We start from the raw sequence: 27580 nt of genomic DNA, 5'->3' as shown, positions 1-27580 counted from the left end.
TTTAACTTCTGTTCCAGGTAAATTAATGGAGGCACTGGTTAAAGAAGCACTGCAGGATCATCTAGACAAGAATTCAGTTATAGCTCAGACGCAGCATGGTTTTGTTAAGGGCAGGTCTTGTCTGACCAATTTGATTGGATACTATGATGTAGTCACAAAAGAACTGGATGCAGGGAATAACTTTGATATTATATATTTGGATCTTAGAAAGGCTTTTGATACTGTTGCACAAGGAAGACTGCTGCACAAATTGGAGCAGTGTGGCATTGGAGGCAAATTGCTGCTATGGACAAGGGGATGGTTGAGTGGCAGAAGACAGAGAGTGGTAATCAGTGGACACTGCTCAACGTGGACTAATGTTATTAGTGGAGTTCCTCAGGGTTCAGTGTTGGGTCCGTTGTTGTTTTTGGTGTTTATGAATGATATTGATGATGGGATGTCAAGTTTAATGTCCAAGTTTGCAGATGATACAAAGGTTGGCAGGGTTGTTACGGACACTACTGATGCTATGCTGCTGCAACAGGATCTGGAAAGGTTGAACAGATGGGCTGAGAGGTGGCAAATGAAGTTTAACATTGACAAATGTAAAGTACTACATATGGGAAACAGTAACCCCAGAGCAACATATCAACTCTGCGGTACTACACTGACAGTGGTGGAGAATGAAAAGGACCTGGGGGTAATTGTGCAGGCAGATATGAAGTTCTCTGAGCAGTGCAGACGAGCTGCAAGAGTAGCTCATGGTGTCTTGTCAATGATATACAGGAATTTTTCTAGCAGGGATAAGGAGGTGATTATTCCCTTGTATAAGGCAATGGTTAGGCCACATCTTGAGTACTGTATACAGGTCTGGAGGCCTCATTTCAAGAAGGATGTTGAGCTGCTGGAACGGGTACAGAGGAGGGCAACAAGATTAGTGAATGGAACAAAGGGTTGCTCTTACGAAGAAAGGCTTAAGTTTTGCAAATTACAGAGTCTGGAGACTAGGCACCGGCGAGGTGATCTGATAGAGGTGTATAAGGCTTTGAATGGTTTGAGCATGCTCAATGCCAATGGGATTCTTCATCTTGCTCAAAATAATCACCTCAGAGGGTATAAATTCAAATTGAGGAAGGATGGATGTCGGATAGATGTGCGGAAATTTGCCTTTGGCCAGCGGGTGGTTGGTTGGTGGAACCGACTTCCGTCACTTGTTGTTGAAGTTGATAGCCTAAACAAATTTAAGGCTCAACTGGACAGGTATTTCGAACGAACGGAGGGGTGACATGGGAGTGGTGTGTGTGTGTGTGTGTTTTTTTTTTTTTTCTTTTGGCTGATGCTGAATAAGCTTGCTTTCTTGCATCATATGCCTCTACTAATGCTAAATGCTAATGCTAAAGTTTAGAAAATAAACAGACCAGTATAGAAGATCTGCAGTTATAGATGACATAAAGAAACTGAATTTTTTAAAATGAAGAAACATGTCTGTGCTCAAACTAGCTAATACATGAAAATAAATGTTGGAAAGTATGTTTATTCATTCATGCAAACATAACTCCAAGGATGTTTACTTGCCCTTAATGGGTTCTAGAGTTTTCACTAAGCAACAGATACAGACAAACAATACAGTAAGGCGTCAGTTGTCTGGAATATAATTAATGTCAGACCTCTTCCAGGTAGCCAATTTTTCTGGATAATCGAACGTAAGTAAGATGAAATAAATTCTGTTATAATGTATTAAGATTAAAAAGAAAAAGACTTTAAATATTGTGAAAAAAAACGAATTTTTTAATTTAAAAAATAATAATAATAAAAATTTGCACATTTACATATGTATGTATATTCAGATAGGCATTTTACTGAAAATTTTATCTGGGAAAAAAATTTAAAGTAATTTTTTAAACTAATGTTTGATTGTTTTTTTGTTTCGTTTGTTGTTACTTTTTTTTTTATACTAAATATCTAAAGTTCCTTAACAATATCAAATTGAGTATACTGCATTCTTACTGATTTTTGTACATTTCAGTGCAGTTTCTTTTCATTTACATTTTATCATAAAAAAAACAGAGAAAAATAATAAATTGCACAGTTTTGGGCAGATATTATTCTTACTGAACCTGCAGCTAAAATGAAGAGGAAAGAAAATATGTCATGGAAAATGGGGTTAGTATTAGTATTAGTAACGGCCGCATGGTGCAAGAAAGCATATGGCTTATGCTGCACCAGCCAAAAAAAAAAAAAAAAAATCCGAACAAAACACAATGATAAAAACAAAAAAAAAAAAAATAAATAACTAAATAATAATAATTAATAAAAAAAAAAAAAGAAAAAAAAAAGGAAATTAAACCCATCATCCTATGCGCTTCCCTTACCTGATTGATTGATTTGGTAGTTGTTGGCGCATCGGCTTCTGTGGCCATATTGCACCTCCCAAGGTTTTTGCAGTACTTTGATCCAAGCCCGAGGCGGGAATCGAACCCGCGACCTTTGAGTTGCCGGGCAGGTAGATTACCGACTCGGCTAGCCCGGTCGGCTCCCTTACCTGAAAGTACTATCCAGATGACCTTTGAATTTCCCCAAACTGTCGGCCTCTACCACCCATGAAGGCAACTTATTCCAGTAATTTATAACTCGCTGGCTAAAATAAAAAACTTCTTGCAGTATTTTAGTATAGAGTTGCATGTAATATTCATTTCAAGCAGCTTTAACCAGTTTATTCTGAATAGTAATTTAGGTGTACAAAATAGGAGAAAACACTTAACTCCATACAACTAGGGTACAATTTCAGAACTGTAATAAAACATTATTTTAGCTATATTCAAAAATCAGGCATATTCTGTCTACAATTCTCAGCTGTTCTAAACTTATGCCAAACTACTGGCTCACTTATTAGCATAGAGCTTGTAGATATCAAACTGTATGGCTAGTAGTGGTGCCAAAAATGAAATTTAGCAATCTTACTATTACGTGTAAGGATTTACTCAACTTCTCCTCAGCACATTTTTTCTTTCTCATTAATTAATATCTTAACTGCCTATTCATGAAGTCTAACACAATGAAACTAAGAGATAATTAATATTTTAAATAAGAATTACAAAAATTCAGCAGTGTTAATACGTAACTGATTAAAAATTTCTCTTTATTAACAAGCCAACATGTTCTGATTTTGTACAGATACAGTGAACCTAATTTTAAAAAAAAACAGCATATTTTGGTACCTTGAATTTTTGAATTCACCGGGTTTTACTGTAGTCAGTAAAACTGAGCGAATCCCACATTATATAATCGTATCAAATCACTTTATTAAAAATCAATGACTGTAACAAACTGAACCCTTTACACAATGATAATGTATTTTTCTAATTCCACTCATTTTCCAATTCAAGAGCATCCTGTAATGCTATACAGTAGAGTATCGAAAATCTGAATGCCAATAATTCAAAACATCAATAATCTGAACAAGCCAGCATTTATTTATTTTTATGTTGTTGCCATAAAATAATTACAGTAAGCACCAGTTATTGTGAACACTTTTGAAAATTAAATTTTTGTTCTATTAAACAGCAATTCTAATAAATGAAAATCGGAAGAATATTTTCCACAGGCTATAATTAACAAGATTAAATGATACTTGAAAATTAGAAAAATATTATGCACACATTAGTAAAATAAAAATAAATTTACACTTACATACATAGCTTAATTAATATACATACAGTACTAACTAAATATAACACTTTGTAATCTGTTATTCAACACTTTGTGTTCGGATATTTCTGTTCACTGACATTTTTTTTGGGAGTTATAAAAAGCTAAAACAGTAAAAAAAATAAGCGTCAATCAATAACAAAGAACATGGCAAGCAGAAATTGCAACTAATGCAATACTCATAAGTGAGATACGGAGTAAAATGATTCTGAACAGTTCTTACAGAGTTTTATTTTACCGTACTATAGTTTTCTTCATTTTCTTCCTTAAAAAGAAGCAGAAATTTTTCACGGAAGTGAATGATAAGCTCTATCACTCGTGGTTTCCTATTCCAATGTTTCACCAGATATACGAAGTAAAAAAAAAAAAAAAAAGACAGACAGAAATAATCTCATAACTTAATAAATATTTGTCTCAAATACTACCATTAATTAAAAAAAGAAGAAGAAAATTCAGCCTTTTAAATTATTCCAGATAACTGACTTTCTGAATAACTGATGTTCCACTGTACTTGTAAAAATGTTCTGGAATTTATATCGTATTCTTAATGGTTACCCTGAAAAATTTGGTTCAACATTAATAAAGAAAAAATTTTAATAGAATGAAGCTGTAAAACTGTATGGCCAAAGGCAGTCAGACACAACACACAAGTAGTTGCAAGAAGGGTTGTTAATTTCATGCAGAGGCCTCCTTTCACCTGTATGCCTAGAATCTCCTAAACATACATTGTACCAGCTTCTAATACACATTGAATTTATCTTCATTCTTCCTGCAAAGCATCTACTACAGCTGGGTTGGAAGACGGACACCGGCTGTGGCCTAATATAATGATCCAGTTTGTCATACAATTGTTCAGCTAGGTTGTTATCCAGGCACTGAGCGAGCCAGTCCAACTTTTGGACATATTGGCCAAAAGCCTATCCTGTATGACATGGAGTTGTCTGTATCCTGCTTATACAGATAGGACCCATTTCTGTAGTACTGCCATAGTAGCATATAATTGTACAAAATATTTGGATGGGTCATGGACTTCATGGTGTCTGCCACTGACCAGCATATTAAGTCCAAACATGCTGGAATAGCCCCATATGATCAGGCTATCTGCATCAAATTTCATGGTTGATGTACACTCGATCAGGAAGTGCTCTCCAGGCATTCTTCATACTCAGACTCCCTCCCCCAGAACAAAATGTTTAGTAAAATTTATCATACCTTTCTGCCTCTGTTCTAGAGTCCACAAACATTGGAAACTGTGCACTCCAAATGATATTTTGCATGACAGTGATATTAGGTTTATGTACAGCTGTTCTGCCATTGATTCCAAGGCTGCATAGCATTCTTATGAATGTGTGTATGCTAACACCTTTGACATCCCTGTGTTGATCTCTTGGACTTGCTCTGATGTTTTCTGCTGATGGTAAGCACAAGGCAGCAAGTACTTGCTTTCTAGTTTGTGCAATATGCTTCATGAGTTTCTGAGCCACTCTAGACCTTTTTATCATTGAGGTATCTAAGTAAACATTGTGGTCTTCCACCTTTGAATAATATCTGCCATGGTTCCTTTGTGGAGATCCAGACAGGTTATAGTTGCAGGACCGAAAGATATGAATGGGACCCTTTCAAGAAGCTCAATGTCTTTATAGATACATTTACATACACATAAATGGGCGCCTCCGTAGCCAGGTGGGAAGGAGCAGCAGTGTGTAGCACACGCTTCTTGATTAGACCGGGGTTCAAGCCCGTCACCACCAAATACAGAGGATGCGGAAAGGTCAAGGAATGACCACCGCATATCCCGGAGCAATATGGCCTTAGTTGCTAATGCTCCTAAAAAAAAAAAAACTAAACTAAAAAATACACATAAACCATTCAAATGTGCCTATTGTCTTCACCCTGTCCATCTGCCCACGTGTAATAATTTAACTGCCATTGAAACAGTGAAAGGATTTTTGTAAAATTTTATCTTTGGCCCTTACTTTTAATGAAATTTGGGATGGCCCAAATTTCATTAAAAGAAGACAAATAGAAATTCAGTATTTATTATTTTATCATTATTTTTTTTTCTTTTTTCTTTTCTTTTTTCCATACAATTTGTGTGTAAAAAGGAAATTCCTAGATGATATCTAGCTTTAATGCAGTATTTTAGCTTTAGACAGCCCATGCACAATTTACTGTGTGTTCTTACATAAGAGTTGTGAATATGGTGTTGCTTGTGAAGAGAGACATATACAGAAAGAGAAGAGAGACAAAAAAAATAAAATAAATAAAAATAAAAGATTAATAAGCATTAGACAGCTGTAATTAAACTGAATGGCTAAGTTCAGAGAATATAAAACTATAGAGTTTATTAAGTATCCTATAAAATCATAACCTTAATAATTAATTGATAAGGAGATAACTGAATTTACTTTTACCTTTTCAAATACCATCAGTGATGTGAGGAACTTTAATGGGCTTTTTTCCACTCCATGGCTTGGCATGCTACACCTCACTGTAGCATGCCAACACATCTTGGTCTTGGCGCATTATAGCCTTAGATGCTAATGCGCCAATAAAACCAAACCAAACCAAACCAAACCAACACATCTTTTGACAGCTTTCCCTGTCTTTTTTCCTTTTAGAGCAACACATAGCTTTATGAGGAGTTAGTCAGTCTTGGGCTTAGATAGCAAGGGCTCCCCCAACCCACCACAAAACTCAGGCTTTTAGTCCAGTATATAGGCAAATCGACCAGAGAACATACACAATTCACAAACATAATACGCTTGGGTAGATGAATGAATATTTTGGGGCCCTAGTGTGACATTTATTTTTAAATTAATTTTCACTTCCATTAAACACCGAAAAAGAAAACAGTACTAATTTAACAAAAATAATGAATGCACCTGAAATGTAATGCACTATATACATCAACTAACTTGTTTTAGGTTTGTTCTCCATGCCCGGACACAATATTCCAAGGCGCCTCCGTAGCCAGGTGGGAAGGAGCAGCAGTGCGTAGCACACGCTTCTTGATTAGACCGGGGTTCGAGCCCGTCACCACCAAATACGGAGGATGCGGAAAGGTCAGGGAATGACCACCGCATATCCCGGAGCAATATGGCCCTAGTTGCTAATGCTCCTAAAAACCAAATAACAAAATAACAAACAACACAATATTCCAAGTTTGATCTTACAACTGCCTTATGCAGTGCTATTATGACCCCCTTATCTCTACAAGCAAGTGTTTGATAAATTATCAGTATGACACCATTGGGGTTTCCTTTCCACCCCTCCACACCTTGGAGAACTTCTTTGTGTTGATCATATCGTAACTCCGAAATCTCTTTCTTCCTCTACTTTTTTTTTTTTTTTTTTTTCCAACCCCAAAGTGTGTAAGTTGTTTTGGGGTTGCTATCCCCCAAGTGTAAGACTGCATTTTCCTGCATTGAAGGGTGGCTGCCACTTTACTGCCCATCTCTGAAGTCTGTCAGGTTGTCCTAAAGAAGCTGTGGTTTTTGCTGATCGTTAACCACTGAAAAATCTTCATATCAGCTACAAATTCTGAATTGCAGATGAATTGATGTCACCCCATCTATTCCTTTCTTTGCTGATATCATTTAAGAAAATCAGAAACAATGGTGATCTCAGTACTGATCACTGGGCGATCCCACTTCTTATGCTAGCCCACTCTGAAGAATAACTGTTAATCGCAACTATCTGCTTCCTGTCCTAGAGCCATCCTATAATCCAGCTACAATTGTCCCTGTGATTCCTATTTTTCCAAAATTGCATGGTTTTTCATGTTTTACAGATTTTAATTGTCTTGTTGAATTTACCCTCAACCAGGTTTTAGATGACAGAAACAATATGTCTGTTTTTAAATTATCACATTTCCTTGAATTATATAGATAATTTTGAATTGGCCTCTTTATATTCTTTGTTATTTATTTATTACTTTTGATGTAGTAACCTGCTTGTAGGTAACTAAACATATTTATTGATGTTTTTATTTTGACTTGGCACATTACAGCTTAAGCTGCCAATGCAACCTTAACAACCAACCAACCAACCAACCAACCTCTCTGTATATAGTCGTTTTTCACAAAATTTCATCCATATTCATGTTGAACTTGAAGTTTATGAGAAAGGTCATACACAGAACTTGATGTCAGCCCATTTTTAGATTTCAACATCCTGGCATCTTTGGAACAAAAGCATCTTACTTTGAAAAGCCAGTACTTATTTCTTCTTCCCAAAGCTCTTCAAATTGGAAGGAAAAAAAAAACACTTGGCAAAAAATTTTCAGTAACAGTGCCATTAGTGTTGGTTAGTACATATCATCTTTTTCATACAACACTCATTGAATCTCCATCCCGTCCTGTGAATTTAAAATGTTGCCTAAATTTAGAGCTTCCCTGATTAAGTTTTTACAAATAAAAGTTACTGGGAGTTAGATCTCGGCTATGGGGGGGGGGGGTCAAAAAAGATTTATATTCACCAAGCAGTTGTGATAGAAGATTGAAACAAACCATGTATTACACTTTTTTGACCTAGCCACCAAACAAAATGACACATTTTTGACACCTCTCAGTACAGTTCTACAGACCAGTTTTATAGAGGTCCTCTGCCTGTCCTTCAAACCATGACCTGGCAGCAGATATCACCTCATCATCAGCAGCAAAGTATTTTCCACAAAGAATGGACTTCAGGCCAAGAAAGAGGAAGAAAGCCGAGGGTGCAAGGTGAGAGGAATGAGCAGGATGTAGCAACATTTCAAATCCACATTCATGGGCACACCTCACTGTAGCATGCCAAGAATGTCCAGGGGTCTTTTCTTGGAGTAGGCACACACCTTTTGACAGCTTTCCCAGTCTTTTTCCTTTTAGAGCAACACATAGCTTTATGAGGAGTAATACTCCTCATAAAGCTATAAGGAGTATTCCTCCTCGCAGTATAGCCCCTTTCTCTACGTCACAATATGGCCCTTTAAGGTAATGCTAGTATCACACAATGCTGATCCCAAAATTCTAACTTGCCAGAATTTGGATGCACTTTGCCTTCTTTTTTTTTGGGAGGGGAGAGGGGTTCTGCATGCTTTCATTATTTTGACATTTGTTTAGTTTCAGGATCATACTGATGGATCCAGGTTTCATCCTGCTTTTCCTGGCACATTGTGCCCTTTCCTTCTTCTGATAAGGGGTCAAAAGTCTAGTAGACACTTTACTCATATGCACTGTTGATGGATAATCTTCTCCACAGACCCTACACCAATTTAGAGCTCTGCTGCTAGTTCTTTGAGGCTAATATGGCAGTATTCTAGGATTAATGTCTTGATTTTTCCAACACTCTTTTCTGTTATAACATCTACTGGACACCCTGAGATTTCTTTATCACTCTCTGAGGTTCTTCCACATTTGAACTGTTTATACAAATCTACAACAACACTGTAACCTGAGCAGTCTTGTCCTTAAACAGCGACCATTTCTTCGTGTTTTGGATGTTTCCCTTGCAGAAAGAGGAACCAAAATCATTGTTTTGTATTCCACTTTATGGTTGAGGCTCTAAACCACTAATGGTTTAGGCTCTCGCTGTAAAGTTTTCTTGTTTATACTCTGGTCAGTACAATCACTAATCTTATAATTGTATCTTGCATTCGTGCAGGTTTGGACTACAGTCCAAACCTGCACGAATGCTAGCTAGATACAGTTAGTGCACTCTTGCACTTGAGCACTTGGCTACATTGAAACCAAGGAAATGAAGAAATTGTACAAAATCTAAAAAAAAGTGTTTGGTCAGTTTTTATCTTTTCACAGTTTAATTTGTTCTAATAGTTTGTCTATTTGTGATGTACTCAATAGTAGGGGGTGGGGATATTGTATGGAGTAATGAAATATTCTATATGGCGTATATGCAGCAAGAATATACTTGGCTCCTCAGTTTAACATGGCTTCAACAGTACCCCACCATATAAACACTATTGAACTCCCTCCAGTCACTTTCTGGCAGAGTAGAGGCATATACCCTAGCTAATCCAGATGCCTCCTGGAGAGTTACAAATATATTCATTTTGCTGGGACTGTCTAGCAGCTCACCTGAAAGCACTGTTTTAGAGATTTTTTTACCATTGAAATGTAACAAAGATTGGATCTCATCATGGTGTCCATCAAAGGAGATCAATCATACTGCATTATGGAAGAGATTGGGGTTGCTCGAGCTTTTTTCTTGAATTTAAACATGTGTTTCACCACTTCTAGTGGTATTGCGCTAGTTGATGAGAGTCTTCTACCACCTAATATTGCCTGATAAAACAGAGAGACCACATTTCTCTGTCTGATGTGGACTTCACTCGACTCCTGCTGATGTTGGTTCACACTTGGGAGCATTACTTCCAAGTATAACAAGTGTAGTGTTCAGAACTTGCCCATGAATAGGGTACCTGAAGTAACCAACAGCCCACCATCTTGAGGGTGCAAGCAGTGGATTTGGTTGATACAGAACGACTTGACTTCACTTTAAATTCATCCATTTGACTAACAAGTGTTACCTGAATTACAGTTCCATCAGCATTTTATATTCCCTAGTAGCAAGTCGTAGCTTGTTACATCTGAGAGAATGACGGAATTTATGTTTCGTAAGTGCTCCTGAATTATCATCGAAGTCCTTCTTGACAGTACTTTATACTTCAATAACAGTACAGTGGTTTTCAACTTGTGACTGATTTTAAGACGTTTATGATCAGAATATATCACTGATTGGGGAAACTTTTACAGGTCTCTCGAACTGGACTGTAATTATCCAGTCAAGTAAGATTTAATTTACTTCATTGATTACTCACATTATGCAGCTACTTTTATCTCCAGAAGAGAAAAATACTGCTGTAAAAAAAAAAAAATTCCTTCTTGCTGGTTATTTATGATCTTTGGGACAGTTGTCTAACAGATCTTCTATGAGAAAGGTAAAACCAGATTTCATTCCTTGAACCAAAAGCATTTTATGCATCTTGTAAGTTAAATATACTAATATTTATATCTTTATGGCCATTTTATTTCAGTTTACTGTCTACCTGTATCATTATTCAGTGCTTTGAGACTTAAAAAGTTCATCTCTATTTTGCTGTATTTGCTAATTGCTATTTTGCTTTTACTTTACTGTGAAATCATTCTCTTCATTGTGGAGTAACTCTGCACTCCTAGGTAATATTTTGCACAGTTTTCTCTATTAATAATTCATGAAATCTCTGTTCGATAGGTTGAAAATTTACTGCAAAATTGGCAGTATATGGTATGTGATTTAACAACTTCCTGTCGGCTGAAGCCAAAAGACTTTCAGTTAACGTGGTATTGAAAGATGACTAGACAATGAAGGAGGATATTTACTTGTTAAAAACTTCAGGATCACAAACGTAGCTATTCTTAGAATAGCCAAGTGTTAGTTTAATTAACACTTGTTAAATAAATCATGACTTTCTCTTTAGAAACCCTGATGTGTTTCCTTCAGAAGTCCATTTATCTAAGCGTTCTCATATTGCACTCTTGATTAAAGCTTTAAGATTTTTCCCACCACAGAAGTCACTACCTGTTTGAAGTTACCCATTTCATTCTTAGAGCCACATTTATCTACTCGTGTTATGCTGACACTTCTTCAGTCCAAAGGAATCTCTTGATTTCCATGCGCCCTCAGAGCCTCATTCAAAATTACAGGAAATAGGGATCAACTCCAAAAGCATTATTTTCCTTTAAATCAAAGTTATGTTTATACTCCAGCATGACCACATAAGCTACAGGAGTTTACAATCAATTATATAACAATTAACACAATTATTACTATACTTGGCTATTGTATCTCCATACCAACTATACGAGGACTGACTCACTACAGTCAGTCCTCGTATAGCACGATAGTTATGTTCCTAGAAACCCTTGTGTAATGCAAAATCGTGCAATATAAACAACAGGGCCTATGGGAAAAATAGGGTTAGGTGCTGACCACGAAAGATTGAACACACATTTGTAACCAAAACATTACCAAACACAATAAATAATCGTAATAAAATACGTAAGTATTTTATTATGACTATTACATAATAATATATTACTAATGCTTTTGCTTTTATCTTAAGCAAACTTGTTTTTTGTTTGATTTTCTATCCAAACAGATGACAGCCATTCCATCTCTTCCAATTCTTTGTGTCTTAATATAATGGATTTTAATTACATTTTGAGTTGTTCCTGCTATGAAAGTTGTTTTTATTTTCTCTACATTCTTTGTAATTCTCGGCGTTGCCTCATTTAGGTCTGTAGCACGTGCAATATCACATGGTCTTTCATTTTGCTCAAAGCGTTTCACAATTTCATATTTTTTCTCTATCGACAGAGGCAGACTGGCCATAAGCCTTACCGGGGAAACCCCCGTGGGCCGGAAGCCGGTTTGATTTTGGCCATAAACCATAGTATGAGGCCATGCTTTTCTTTTTCTCTCTAAATCTGTAGTATCTTCACCAGGACGCTTCCTTTTCACACCTTTTAAGGATTTTACTCATTTTTAGGGAATAAAGCACAATTACAAAACGAGGAGGCACGCTTGGTACACATAAATAAAGCTGCGCGTGTGTAGCAACTGAATAAACAACACCGTAAAGACAGAGATACACTATTAACATCTCACATTTTACTAAAGCACATTTCTGGGGGTTACTACCATAAACCAATAAAAACAATTTCCATTTGCATTTTTGCTAGTAGAATCTGTTATAAACTGGTAGTAAACTCGATCTAATTGCATTTGCGATTATACTGATAGCTGGAATTGTGTTGGTTTTTACGTTATTATGGTGAAATGTGTTTTCCCTTCACTGATATAAAAAACAAATACATTTTCAGAATCTTCTCTTCATTCCTATCGTGTTGCGTTCAGTTGGAGGTGATTCTGCATTCAACTGCCATTTCTTGTAAACACAGAGGCGAATCGTGCATAAGCGAATTCGGTTCGTGTTATATAAGATATTGTTCCCCTATTTATAAATCGTGTAAGATAGAATTCGTGTAGTGTAAACACGTGTTATACGAGGACTGACTGTACTTGGATATGAAGGCCTAAAACCATCCACTTGTACTCTGGCATGACTACTACACCAGAGGAGTTTGCAACTAAACATTTTGACAATGAATACAACAATTAATCATATTTAGTAGTCACGCGGGCTTGACATTAGGCTAAAAAGTTTTCTAATAAACAGTCTTCTGTAATTTCAATGTTTCTAATTTCATATAGTTCAGTTTCATTTAACACAGTCTCTCTCCCTCTCTCTCTTCAAAATTAGGGGTTTTTCACCTGTAAAGATCCATGCAAAATACAGTTCACATTGTCGGCACCATTAGCACAAAGCTTAGCTCTAGCCAGGCAAATACTGGTTCTAAATCTGTGTATCTTTATCTCAAAAAAAATTGTCATCTGTTGCCCTAATAACAAAATCACCTAATAAAACTAGTTAGACTAGAGCAATGTCCACATAACCATTCTCTCCTGAGACCTGAACTGGAAATATATCACCCAACAGTTCACTAGATAACCGAGTCCTTGATGAGTTCCAAGTTTTTTACCTAATGGGACTGAACATGACATCTCATCTTCTATTGCTACCTAAAATTTTATATTTATTGTTTCACCTTCCAACATAACAAAAACTCAAATTCGTTCTGCCTATTCCTTTTTGGGCCTTAAATGCTTTTACCTTTTGCCCTAACAATATGAGTCCCCTAATAAAACTAAATTCTAGACAAGAACAATCAGCATATAACCATTTCTTAAGAAAAACTAATTCTTGGCTATTCTGAAACAACAAATACTTCATTCGTTGCTTTATTCTGATAGGTGGGAAGCAACATTATTTATGAAACAATCTGATAATCTTTCAGTAATGTTTTAATGATTATGATCCAAATTTTTATACAGGCATCAATATTTTTAGTTACATTATCCTAAAATAATTCTTGTAATAAATATTATGATAATTATTCTTCCAATTTAGTTGATAATGGTAATGGACCAGAACCATGTACTGATGCCACTAATTCTCTGTTGTCCTCAAATGATGTACCTGAACCAGTTATGGATTTAGAAGCTGTGTTGCCTGCAATAGCATGCTTTCCTTCCAAAGGTTTGTTAATATATATCCTACCTACTTTGTGCAATAGAAATTAATTCAACTATTATCACTTGAGTATATTTGAAAATTTTTGTTATTTAAAAAAAATAAATAAAATATCTAAAAATTATTCAAAGTTCCATGTTTAATTGATTGGCATTACTTTGGTTATTATAAGTTATATATAACTTTGCCATTGCTGCTTCCCTGTGTGAAAAATGTGATGTGTCTCTTATTAGCTACAACTAATTGACGTGGCTGCTTGTTCTGATAGGAGTAACTTGGAAAGTAGGCAATTTTTCCAGTGCAATCACAAAAATTGCTTTATTATGTGTGCATTTCTTGGTTTGTAGGCGTGACAGTTTATCATATCACTAAATTGGGGAGAGTGGGATTGCACAATTTAAATAACAGCATATTTTTCTCTAACTTATAGATAAATGTGATTGGTCATAAAGTGAGAGATGTTATAATTATCGTAATTGCAAAGTTGCTTTATCTATCCATCAGAATATTGCCTAATTTTCCTATAGCAGGGAATGATTTTTTTTTTTTTTTTTTGTATATTACTACCAATAACAAAATTACTACCTGTATAAACTGTACAGCATCATATCAAGTTTCAAAAATCTAGCAAAGGTTAAGTCTCTGTATTTCAGATTTATAAGGTTTTGCTGTGTTTCTCTGTGGAAGCCAGAGAAATTATATAAGTAAGTAAATTGTTTCCAGTATGTAAATCCATTCTAGTTACAATATCTGCCTAAATGACTGGTCACAGCATGAACAATGGTGCACGAACAAAGGACTGTTGTTATGTTTACTCATCTAGATAACTGTTGTTATCTAGATGAGTAAAACTAGTGATTTAGGATAAGAAAGATTTAGGAACTATGAAACAGACAGATTTGAAATTTCCTTATAGTATAAGCAGGTGACCAGAAAGGAACAGGGTGTACTCTTGACGACCAACAGGGTCTTTGCCATTAGGCAAGAAAATGTTTTAATATATCTAAATTACCACTCTTATACCATGTGGGGTTTTAATATACAATAAACACCGCTATTTGCAGTATCTGTATTAAATTGAATTAATATTTTATATCAATATTGCAATTTAATATTTGCGGTATCTGTATTCACAGTTGCTGATTTAATATAAAATGAAACCTAAAAAACAAATGTCAATTTTAAAGCTCCGTGAACATTTTCCGCCATAAAAAAACATGGGCGTGGCTAAAATCGTCTTTCCCGTCAAAACAGCGCTCGGGGAGAGGGGTGACAAAATTGCAAGTGTGGATGTTCCCTGCTAATACTTGTTCAGTATGTGCTTGTCATGGATGGTTTCATCATTTGCTTTTAATTGATATAATTATAAATTGAATAAATTTATCAATTTATAAATTGATATGCTTACAAAATTGAAAAATCTACTGTTTTGCAGTGTTAGCGTAAACAGACTTTTTCGAGTGTGTTAACTGTTAAAAGAAAGTGACTTTATTGTGGACAAGTTCCTTTCTAACCGCTACAAAAATATGACTACGAATAACAAGGGAATTGTGAAAAGATCAAAGGTGATGACATTAGTGGGTAAAATTGAGTTATTAGATAAAATTTCTAATGGTGAAAGTGTCTCGTCAGTGGCAAAACATTATAAAATCAATGGGTCACGGTACGATCAGTCAAGAAATCGTAAGAAAAAATCCACCGTAGTGTCCGTGAAAATGCGCTAATTGCTTCAAAAATTTGCTCTGTAACTCATGATGTTAAATTATAAAAAATGGAAAAGGCTTTAAATCTGTGGATAGAAGACCGAACTCAAAATAAAATTCAGTTAATTTTACTCATTATTCGTGAAAAGGCAAAACACCTTTATCAACACTTTAGCGAAACTGGTGATAGCACTGGCGGGATAAGTTTTTTTTAGCTAGCAAAGGCACTGGTTTGAAATATTTGTTTGAAATTTCTAATAAATATTACATTTAATATTAAAATGTTTCTTATTTTCATTTCGATGCCTTATGCTTGTATTTAACTCTGTACTGTCTCTGTATATAGTCATATTATGAAGGTACATATAATACATACATGTATGGATATAGAGAAAGACAATGCAATTAGTGAAGGGGAACAAAAGGGCACTCTTACCACGAAAGGCTCTTCAGTTCTGCAAATTTCAGCATCTGGAAACTAGACACCTGTGAGGAGATCTGAGTGAGGTGTTTAAAGGTTTTAAATAGATTGAATTAGCCAAATGCTGATTGCATCTTTCCTCTTGCTCATACAACACACATGAGAAATGTAAACTGAGGAAAGATGGTTTCAGAATAGATGTGCAAAAATTTGTTTTCAGCCAGCAAGTAGTTGATTTTTGAAACAAACTTTTATCTGGTGACAAATTATTAGACAGATTGGACAGGTGATGTGGGAAGTGTTTTCTCTCTCTCTCTCTCTCTCTCTCTCTCTCTCTCTCTCTCTCTCTCCATTTGTCACTACTAATATTACAGCAAAATGATTTGTGCACCAAGAAGTTTGTGTTTCTGGGAAATGCCGTGAATACTGAGTTATGGCTCCCATAGTAATGGGTTCTGTTCCAAAATATGAAATATATAAGAAAAACTAGTCTAAAAGTTTGTCTTACTTTGGAATGGAATCCTTTTATTACTATGGGAGCCATAACTCAGTATTCGCGGCATTTCTCAGGAACTTAACCCCCGCTATTTGTGGGGGTTACGTTCCTGAGAAATCAGAAGTTGAGTAACGTTTCAGGTATCTTGCTGATACCCATCATTAGACCTTGCTGCTGACTGAATCCACCTGTCGGACGCCCAGACCTAAAATGGATGTTATTATTCCTTTCTTAAAATGATTATAAGACCTCATTAAATTATTGCATTCAGTTGTGGAGGCTTCATTCAACAAATGAAATTGAACTCAAAAGGCAATTGGATTGCTCAGGAATACTAAGGATTGTCCTTATGAGTAATGCCTGAGACAATGTGAATCACAGAGCATGGAGAATAACCACCTCAAGGGTGACCTGTTAAAATCCAAATGGTTATATGCTGGTTGCTCTTGTCTAGACTTTGATTTTATTCAGGGATTCATATTGTTGACATAGATGGACAGTGCAATGTTCAGTCAGTTTGGTGTGACATAAGCAATGGGAAAGCAAAAATGAGACTAGGTGTGTGTTATAGGCCTAATGACTTTGATGAGCATAATGAACAGTTGTACAGAGAAATAGAGTAGGCCAGTAAATCAGAATGTCTTATAATGGGAGATTTTAACTTCCCAGGTATTTAGTGGAACTTGTGGGTTGGTCATGTTCACAATAACAAGACTGTGGATTTATTGGATGATTGTTTTCTACAGCACTGTGTTCGAGAGACCAACAGAGGGAGTAAACTCATAATCTGATTATCAGCAGTGATTATTTGTGCATTAAAAAATAGCAAATAAAAGAACCACTCGGTGGCACTGATCACATTGTGCTGGTGTGGGATTTGCTTAAACATGTACTGTCTCTGTATATATAAAGGATAAAGGGAAGGGTTTTTGCTTTCGTAAAGGTGACTACCGTGGTGTCAGACAGTTTTTATGTTCTATACACTGGAACCACCTGTTGATGTTACCAGCAGCAAATTCTAAATGGGAAGCATTCAGAGATTTAATCTTGCGGTATATTTGCGGTATCTGTATTCAATTTAATGCAAATATTAAATTGAATACAGATACCGCAAAGAGTAACATGAGTAATTCAGATATTAGCTTAACCTCTGTTCCAGGAAAAATAATGGATTCCATGATTAAAGAAGTAATGCAGGACCACCTAGACAGGAATGCAGTTATACTTTAGTCATAGCATGGGTAAAGGGGTGATCTTGTCTGACCAATTTCATTGTATACTGTGATGCAGTAACTAAGGAACTGTGGTTTTCAACCTTTTTTTAAAAATGGCATCCCTAAGTAATTTATTTTATTTTGTGGCACCCCTACTCAATACTCAATATTCTCCTTGTTAGATTCTCTCTCTCTCTCTCTCTCTCTCTCTCTCTCTCTCTCTCTCTCTCTCTCTGTGTGTGCACGCTCATATATATCTAATATTAAAAAATATATGTTATATGATAGTTATTGCAATAATATAGTTATAAAAATTAAATTTCATAATACAAATTATATATATACAGAATAAATGTACAACTGTCAACTAGCAACCTTATTTATGCCCAATGAAAACAGTATATCCAACAATGCCGGACTCAGTGTGGCTCAGAGAACTTTGGAAAACAAGTCACAAGAAGTAGAATTAATACATGATTCCAACGTTCAAAGGAATCATATTCCCCAATTTATGAATAATGCAATGCCTCATATGCCTGTCACCCTTAGCCCAATGACAGCCGTAACACAACAAGATAAGAATCAGCTTGATAACAGAGATGCAGGGCTCAATGACGGTAACTCTCCCAAACCTGTGTCTAACAACACCGGGGGGGGGGGGGGGGGGGGGGGTAGCCACTCAAAGACCTCTCAGATGGCCCTCTCCACAATATGACATATGACAATTATGTTTTAAAGCAGCAATGGCTAAAAAATGGTATGCCCAAGATGGCATTTTCTGGTATTTTAAACAATTGATGGGTGGTAGCATGCCACTGTGCTTTGATGTATTGTGTGCCATACCATTTTTTAGCCATTGCTGCTTTAAAACATATAATTGTCATAAATTGGTTGTGAAAACTAGATATAGGAAATAATTGGCTAAAATGCTTAAAAGGGGGGAGATTTTTTTCTCATATGTTTTTGGAATTTTTGAATTCTGCTTGTAGTATACCAATATAACATCATTTCTTAAACGATTTCCTTAATTAATTTATCTGAATTTTTTTAATTCTTAATAAGATAATTAAATATTTAAAAAATGCTTTTTTACACTTTATTGTATATTTTTAAAATATATATTAATTCTACTGGTGGACAAAAAAAAAAAAAAAAAAAGTTACACCCCTGAAACATAAATATGAAATTAATATTCTCATCCATTTTCCAGTACTGACAATGGTTAATATTTCATTTTTAGTTAATAGCCTGTAATTTGAAAGTTGTGCTTGTGCATGTATTTCTGCTTAAAATTAAGAAAATAATTACAGCCATAAATAATAAATGGGAATTTATTAGCCACTTTGATTTTAGATTTGAGAAAGTCATCCAAGGTGCGACAATTCAAATTTGAGTACACAGCATAGTTCTGCCTTGTAATTATGCATGCAGACTTTTTTACAGCTTAGTGTTTTGTTTGGAAGATATTATCCATAATATATTTTATGAAATAAGTATATAAATGATAAATAAAAACAATTTTATGTAATTAACAAAACATAAAATGATTAGAATTTGACTTACCAAATAAAAAGGTTCTTTTTATCAAACAATGTGCTCTTCACAAAAATAATTACAAGAATGATTGTGGAAAAATAACAAAGCTTTCCATAGTGCTCACATATTTTTTAGTCACGTGTTTTTTTAGGTAGTTATTCTGGGAAAACTTAAAATATTAGAAAATATATTAGAAAGAAATCTTAAAATATTCTATACACTAGGACCAACTGATGATGTGACCATCAGCAGATTCTAAATGGGAAGCATCTAAGAAAATAATCATAGAAGCTACTAGGCTTTTTCATACCAACTAATAAATACATTTCAAGGTATAAGCCTAAATGGATGTCAAGTGAACTGGTGAAACTCGTGACAGAGAAGAAAAGTGAATAGGATACATATGTGAATTATCGGGTGACACAGAAGCCTATGGTAGATATAAACTACCATAGGCTTCTGCAGACAAAAACAGCTAAGATTTCTTTACTTATATAAACTCTAGAAGGAAGGGGACGAATCAGATTAGTCCACTTGATATTGATAGTTCGACTGTTGTGATACTGCTCAGGTTGCTGACAAACTGAATGAATATTTTGCGTCTGCATTCACACATGAGGAATCCTTTAGGGAAGTGGAGGCCAGAAGTTTATTAAACTCTAACGAGGAACTAAATGATTTTGTAATAAGTGAAAGGAAAGTGGAAGAGAAATTTTTGGAATTTAATGATAAGAAAGGCAACGAAGGAGGTAAGCAAACCCTTAGCCCTAATTATGAGAGCATCCCTAATTCAGGGGAGCTCCCCATGGACTGGAGATGTGTGAATGTATCCCCAATTCACAAAGAGGGATCAAAGGGTGACACAAATAATTACAGGACTGTTAGTTAAATTTTTGTTCCAGGGAAAATAATAGTCACTGGTTAGAGAAGCAATGCAAAATCATCCAGACAAGACTGCAGTTATAGTTCAGATGCAGCATGGGTTTATTAACGGGAAATCTTGTCTGACCAATTCTATTGGATATAACAATGTGATCACAAAGGAAATGGATGCAAAAAATTATTTGGAGATCATAAATTTGGATTTCAGGAAAGCTTTTCATACTGTTGCAGATAAACGGCTGCTATACAAATTGGAGCAGTGTGGCATGAAGGACAAGTTGCTGTTGTAGATAAAGGGATGGTTGGGGTGGGAGAAAACAAGAGAGTGGTAATCAGTGGGCATTTCCCTTCACGGACTTCACTTTAGTTTGGAGTGAACAAATGAGGGATAATAGAATGTGTTTAGAGACGAAAGCATCTATGAAGGAGCGGCGGCGCCATCTCTTGCTTGCATCCTTTGATGGCTGTGGCCTTAAAGAATCATGTAAAGTCAACCCCCAGCATCAGGGCATAGAGGACGGTACCAAGCTGTTGTCCAGCCATGCATATATTGACCTGATTAAAACTAGGATCAATGCTCTTCCTATCCTCTCCAGAACATATAGAGGTCATAGTATATAGAGAAATTGTAGGGCTGGGTGTTTGGCTACTTAGTCTCTTGCCTGTTGCGTAATGATGCCATAGGACACACAGGGTAAGGATAAAGAGGCATAAATACTATTCAAAATAGGCTCAGCCAGAAAGGATGGGAAGTGTAAAAGGAATGTGATATCAACACTGAGGAAGTTCTCTTCTGACCTTCCTCAATGCTAGGAATGGCTCCCTGTTCATTCTAGATGTACAAGTAATTGGTAGGGTTATGACTTCGAGACCTGTGACAGATTGAAAACGAGATACTATGACCAGAACAATAGTCCTAAACAAATAATTGAAAATCAGTATGGCAAAAGTCCATTAGTTTTATCTGTGACAGTGTCCTACAAGGGTGTCTGGTGCAGGTCATGTGCAGCCCTTTTAACATCTCTAGGTTTGACTGAATCAGACATTAAGATCATAGTAATCTGAGCTTTTCAAAGCATGTTTAGTTACTGGGGAGTTCGTGTGACTTCTGTTCATTCAGAATGATATCCCTTAACATGTAATAGAATTTGTCAGGCATATTGTTGCCATACCACAGCTGTCTTGTAATTATGGGAATTAAATAAATAAAAAAGAAAAGAAAAATAATAAAAAATATTAGTGGGGCCCCCAGAGGTTGGTGTTTGGCTTGTTTTTTATATTGATGAAGGCATATCGGGCTTAATGTTCAAGTTTACAAAGGTTGGCAGGGTTGTTAATGACAGTAATGGCAGTGTGCTACTGCAACAAGATCTAGAAAAGATGGGCTGAGAGGTGGCAACCGAAGTTTAACATTGACAAATGCAGGGTACTGCGTATGGGTAGCGGTAACCCCAGAGTAATGCACCAACTGTGCAGTACTACACTCACGGTAGTTGAGATCGAAAAAGATCTGTAGTAATTGTGCAGTCAGATATGAAGTTCTCTGAGCAATGCAGACAGGCTGCCAGGCAGCTCATGGGGTTTTGTTAAGGATATACAGGAATTTTGCTAGTAGCAATAAGGAAGTGATTATACCATTTTATAAGGCAATGGTCAGGTCACATCTTGAGTACTGCATACAGGTATAAAGGCTTCATTTTAGAAGGATGTTGAGGTGTTGGAACAAGTACAGAGAAGGCCATTAAGATTGCTGAGGGGAACAAATGGTTGGTCTTACCAAGACAGACTTCAGTTCTGTAAATTGCATTGTCTGGAGACTAGGCACTTGCGAGGTGATCTGATTGAGGTGTTTAAGACTTTGGATGGATTGAGCAAGTTCAGTGCTGATGGAATTCATCCTCTTTCTCAGACCACACACATGAGGGGTCACAAATTCAAGTTCAGGAAGGATTGTTGCAGGATAGATGTGCACAAGTTTGCCTTTAGCCAACACGTGGTTGATTGTTGGAACAAACTTCTGATGTTGTGGAAGTTGATAGTTTAAACAAATTCAAGGAAGAATGAGACAAACTATTTAAGGAATGAATAGATGATATGAGGTGTTGTGTATTTCCCCCCCCCCCCCCGATATGCTTGCTTTCTTGCATCATTTGCTAATGCTAATCTGTCTCCCAAGAATGAGACTATACGTTAATTAGTAATTTATACCAGAAAGATTACAACAGGGTGGGACTGGCATATTTCCTTGAAATAAAGTGGCTTGAACACTATTTTTTTTTTTAAAGCCAGTTAGGTTTTACTTTTTTTTTTACTTTAAAAAGCAGATTATGCTAATAATGCCACTTCCATGAAACAGATGAACTAGAAGAATGGCAATCATTCATATCAAATAAAAAGTGGGAGTGTTACCTGTTGGGGAATGTGCACAAGTTAAAAAAATAATAATAATAATTGGCAGGGGCATCTACCCCGGGTCTTTCACACAATTATTCTATGAGAAACAAAATATCACTTCAAAATCAATGCTAGTAAAACTACATGTATATTTAGAAACAGAGAGAAGGTTTCTGTCATTAAAATACCCAAGACTCACCTGACAGGTACAGTGCAACCACTCAAGAGATTAATAACATCAACTGTGTAATTTATTGAAATTGAATTACTGAATAAGGCAGAGTTTTGGAAATAGAAATTTATTTTTTACAGAAAGTATAGTTTTTAAATAATTCTTTTGATTCTTCTATCAAATAATCTTGACTGATCACACTGGATAAACTAGCTTCTTCACTAAACTGTATAATGAATTTTTCCATATTGTCATCAATAGCTGGTTGATTGATAATTTTTCATCTTCAATCTAATTAGCATGTTTATAGTATTCTTCCGTATATCACTGTCATCAATTATCCAAAGTTTCTTAAATTGACTTAATGATCTTAAAGTAAGAGATCTGCAAATTTACTTAACAAGTACCAGTCAAAGTTGAAAAAAAGTTGCAAGTTAGGGTTAAATTTGAGTATCTGCAATTCTGCCCGGACACGATAGGAGGGAGTATATGATGAGTCTTGTCAATCAATTTGGCCCTGGATAGATTGTGCAAGGCGCAAGGAGTAGAATTTTTCTCAGCCTGGTCTGTGCTTGTTAACAGGAGAGATTGCTTCTACATGGATGGAATACACTTAAATACAAAGGGTGCAAGAATATTTGCTGATGCTATCGAGGTGGTGTTAGGTGAGTCGGAAAACTGCTAGCTTGGGAGGGTGGATTGACAGACTAAAAGATTAACAGTAGTCACAGGACAGCCAAAAGTCAGTCTTGCAATGCTTCTATTGGAATGAGCAGCAGCCTGGAAATTAGGTTGCTGTGGATTTCAAGAACTACTGCGAGTCATCATGGAACAAGTGAATACATGGGCTGTGTTAAGTAACTAAGAGTAAGAACAAGTGCATGTATACTTGCATTTACACCAGTGCTAGAAGTGTAGTAAATGAATTTACACAGATATAAGTAGTACAGACTTGGAATTTGGGGAGTACAATGTGTACAGAAAGAATAGACAGGTTAGGAGGGGAGGAGGGGTTATGCTGTTAGTTAAGAAACATAAAATCAAAAGAAGTACATCCAGTTGACAATAGTGGACAGTGCAACGTTAAGTCACTTTGGTGGCGCCTCCGTAGCCAGGTGGGCAGGAGCAGCAGTGCGTAACACATGCTTCTTAATTAGACTGGAGTTCGAGCCCGTGACCACCAAATAGAGGATGCGGAAAGGTCAGGGAATGACCACCGCATATCCCCAGAGCAATATGGCCTTAGTTGCTAATGCTCCTAAAAAAAAGCAAATAACAACAAGTCACTTTGGTGCGAGAAAAGCACTGTGAAATGGAAAATGAAAATAGGAGATATTATAGGCCTAATGACTCTGATGAGTACAAAGAACAGTTGTGCAAAGAAATAGAGTAGGCCAGTAAATCCGAATGTCTTGTAATGGGGGATTTTAACTTTCCAGATACTGACTGGAACTTGTGGGTTGGTCACTCACACGCTAGCAAGTTTTGTGGATTTATTGGAAGATGGTTTTCTACAGCAAGTTCAAGGATCAACCAGAGGGAGTAATACTCTTCATCTGATTATGAGCAGTAAAGTGTCACAGTGATTACAGTGTACTGATGTGCAATTTACGTAAAGAGGTTACTGTTTGTTTGTTTGTTTGTTATTTGGTTTTATGAGCATTAGCAACTAAGGCCATATTGCTCCGGGAATATGCGGTGGTCATTCCCTGACCTTTCTGTATTTCGTGGTGACGGGCTTGAACCCCAGTCTAATCAAGAAGCGTGTGCTACGCACTGCTGCTCCTTCCCACCTGGCTATGAAGGTGCCGAGAGGTTACTAGCATCAAGGGTAAAGGGTAAGGTTTTTTCTTTCGTAAAGGTGACTACAGTGGTCTGAGATAGTTTTTAAATTCCATACAGTGGGATCAACCTATGACGTTAAAAATAGCGAATTCTAAATGAGAAGCCTTCAAGGAATTAGTCTTGGAAGCTTCTAGCTTTTCATACGAACTAAGAAATACTGTTCAAGATTTAGACCTAAATGGATGTCAGATGAACTAATGAGACCTGTGGCAGAGAAGAAAAATGCATAGCATGCATATAAATTTTCAGGCAACACAGAAGACTATGGTAGATATAAGCTAGTCTATAATCAAGTTAGAAAGGAGGTTAGGCAAGTGAAGGCTGATTGTGAGAAATTCTTGGCAATGAGTGCAAAGAAAAACAACAAAGACATCTTTACTTATGTAAACTCTAGAAGGAACAAGATGAATCAGATTGGTCCACTTGATATTGATGGTTCAACAGTTGATGATCCTGCTCAGACAGCTGACAAACTGAATGAGTATTGATTTTCTAATAATGGAGAGCAAAGTAGAGGAGAAATTGTTGAAGTTAAAATAAAAAAGGCTCATGGGGTGGATGGAATCCATTCAACTATATTGAAGGAGGAAGCAAGGGAAGTAAGCAAACCCTTAGCAATAATTATGAGCGCATCCTTAGATTCTGGGGAGGTCCTCATGGACTCGAGATGTGCAAATGTATCCCCAATTCATACAAATAATTTTAGACCTGTTAGTTTAACTTCTGTTCTGGAGAAAATAGCGGCGTTGCTGGTTAAAGAAGTGTTGCAGGATCATCTAGACAAGACTACAATAGTAGTTTATACACTAAGGGGAGTTAGCAGGTAGTGTAGTGCTGGCCAATTTGATTGATTTCTATGATGTGTGCTTACAAAGGAACTGGATGAAAAAAATAATTTTTTTATCATATACTTGGATTTCAAGAAAGCTTTTGATACCATTGCACATCGAAGACTGCTGTACAAATTGTAGCAGTGTGGCATTAAGGGCAAGTTGCAACAATGGATCAAAGGGTGGTTGAGTAGGAGATGACAGAGAGTGTTAATAATAATGGACACTGCTCTTCATGGACTGATTTTATTAGTGGAGTCCTTTATGGTTGAGGTGCCTCCGTAGCCAGGTGGGCAGGAGCAGCAGTGCATAGCAAACGCGTCTTGATTAGACCAGGGTTCGAGCCCGTGATCACCAAATATCGAGGGTGTGGAAAGGTCAAGGAATGACCACCGCATATCCCTGGAGCAATACGGCCTTAGTTAATAATGCTCCTAAAAACAAACAACAACAAAAAACCTTCATGGTTCAATACTGGGCCCATTGTTGCGTTTTGTATTTATCAATGAAGGTATATCAGGCTTAATGTCCAAGTTGACAGTAAAGACAGTATGCTACTGCAACAAGATCTAGAACAAAAATACCCGGGAGTAGTTGTGCAGTCTGATATTAAGTTCTCTGAGCAGTGCAGCCAGAGCAGGTCATGGAGTATTGTCAGTGATATATATGAATTTGTCTGCAGAGACAAGGAGGTAATTATCCCTTTGTATAAGGCAATGGTGAGGTCCCACCTTGAGTACTGTCTACAGTTCTGGAGGCCTCATTTTAGGAAAGGGTGTAGATTTGCTAGAACGAGTACAAAGAAGGGCAACAAGATTGGTGAGAGGAAATAAAAGGTGCTCTTTTACCAAGGAAAGCTTAAGTTCTGCAAGTTTCAGCATCTGTGGTCTAGGCACATGCGAGGTGATCTGATTGAGGTGTATAAGTCCTTGAATGGCTTGAGCAGGCTTCATGCTGATGGGATTCTCCTGCTTGCTCAAATTACCAACCTGAAGAGACATAGATTCAAATTAAGCAAAGTTAGTTGCAGAATAAATGTGCGGCAGTGTGCCTTTAGCCAGAGGGTAGTTGATTGCTGGAACAGACTTGCATCTGTTGTTCTGGAAGTTGATAGCTTAAATAAATTTAAGGCTGAACTAGACAAACATTTGGAGTGACTGGATGGATAAAATAGGAAGGTTTTTTTTTTTATTTGTCTGCTGCTGTGTTGTAAGCTTGCTTTCTTGCATCATATGCTTCAACTAATGCTAATGTGCTAATAATTTTTTCACATAATCCATTTTAAAGGTAGCATTATTGAAGTGACACATTTGGTTTTCTACAATATTAGTTCTTTTCGATTAAAATTTACATTTTATGGAGATTTTAATCCCAAAAAATATAAATATAAAATTAAAAAAATATTCAATTTATATTTTTTTATGCAGTGGCTTATATAACTTAATTAAGGTGTACATGTCTGAAGTGAATCGTATTTCGTTTTCGCAAAGCTGCTCTTACATATCCTACATTTTAGAATTTGATGTTACCCATTTTCTCACTTAAGGAGCATTGTGAACCACTAACACTGTTAGATAGCATGTTTGATATTAAACTGCTTCTTACATATTTCTTGAAATTAATCCAGTTAATTTCTTCCTTATAATCTGTTGTTTGGTAAGGATTATATTTAGGAGCCCATTTTCGACAATTGTCATACAGGAGGAACTTGTATGGCATTGAGTGGGTTCCTTTTCATTCAGGGATCAGCAGTGGTCCTTTGTCTTCAACGTTTGTTTTGTGTTTATTAATCATGTGAGAGCTATTAAACCATATTTAATCAGTGCAAACAATTGTCCCCTGCTTTCTCTACATGATACCTACATGTCTTATTCATCAGCTTAAAATATCACTTTTGCTTTTAAAACTAGACAGTTGGATTTATATTTAATCAATCTAGATTCATCTTTTATAAGCATTAATAAACTTGTGGCACTTCCATTATATATTTTGTCTTCTTTTAGTGTTTGCAGAATTATCTCTAATAGTATTAGCATTAGTTGAGGCATATGATACAAGAAATAAAGCTTACACACCATCAGCCAAAAAAAAAAAATCGCATTTCAACCATCAAGCCACTCCAAATGTTTGTCTAGCTTGGCCTTAAATTTATTTAATTGTCAACTTCCACAACAACAACAACAACAGATGGAAGTCTGTTCCACCACACATCTATTCTTCAACTGTCTTTCCTCAATTTGAATCCCTGCACCCCCCCTTCAGGTTCTT

At 36.2% G+C, this 27580-nt stretch overlaps 1 protein-coding gene across 4 annotated transcripts in view; it reads left to right on the top strand.

Annotated features, from left to right (window-relative positions):
• Positions 1–27580, top strand: part of woc (zinc finger protein without children) — a 717317-nt gene that overhangs the window by 376961 nt on the left and 312776 nt on the right. For all 4 annotated transcript variants that reach the window (XR_016547396.1, XM_090381483.1, XM_090381482.1 and 1 more), the window contains exon 15: positions 13697–13825. Coding sequence is in view for 3 of the 4 variants with exons in the window: in XM_090381483.1 (XP_090237609.1) it covers positions 13697–13825 (129 nt within the window). In the remaining variant the exon portion in view is untranslated. The remainder of the gene's footprint in view (positions 1–13696; positions 13826–27580) is intronic.

Source organism: Mastigoproctus giganteus, chromosome 9, assembly GCF_048544385.1.
Source record: "Mastigoproctus giganteus isolate SK-2022 chromosome 9, ASM4854438v1, whole genome shotgun sequence".
Classification (NCBI taxonomy): domain Eukaryota; kingdom Metazoa; phylum Arthropoda; class Arachnida; order Uropygi; family Thelyphonidae; genus Mastigoproctus; species Mastigoproctus giganteus.
Note: the sequence above shows the minus strand (reverse complement) of the source record. Positions and strands in the feature narration are given on the sequence as shown.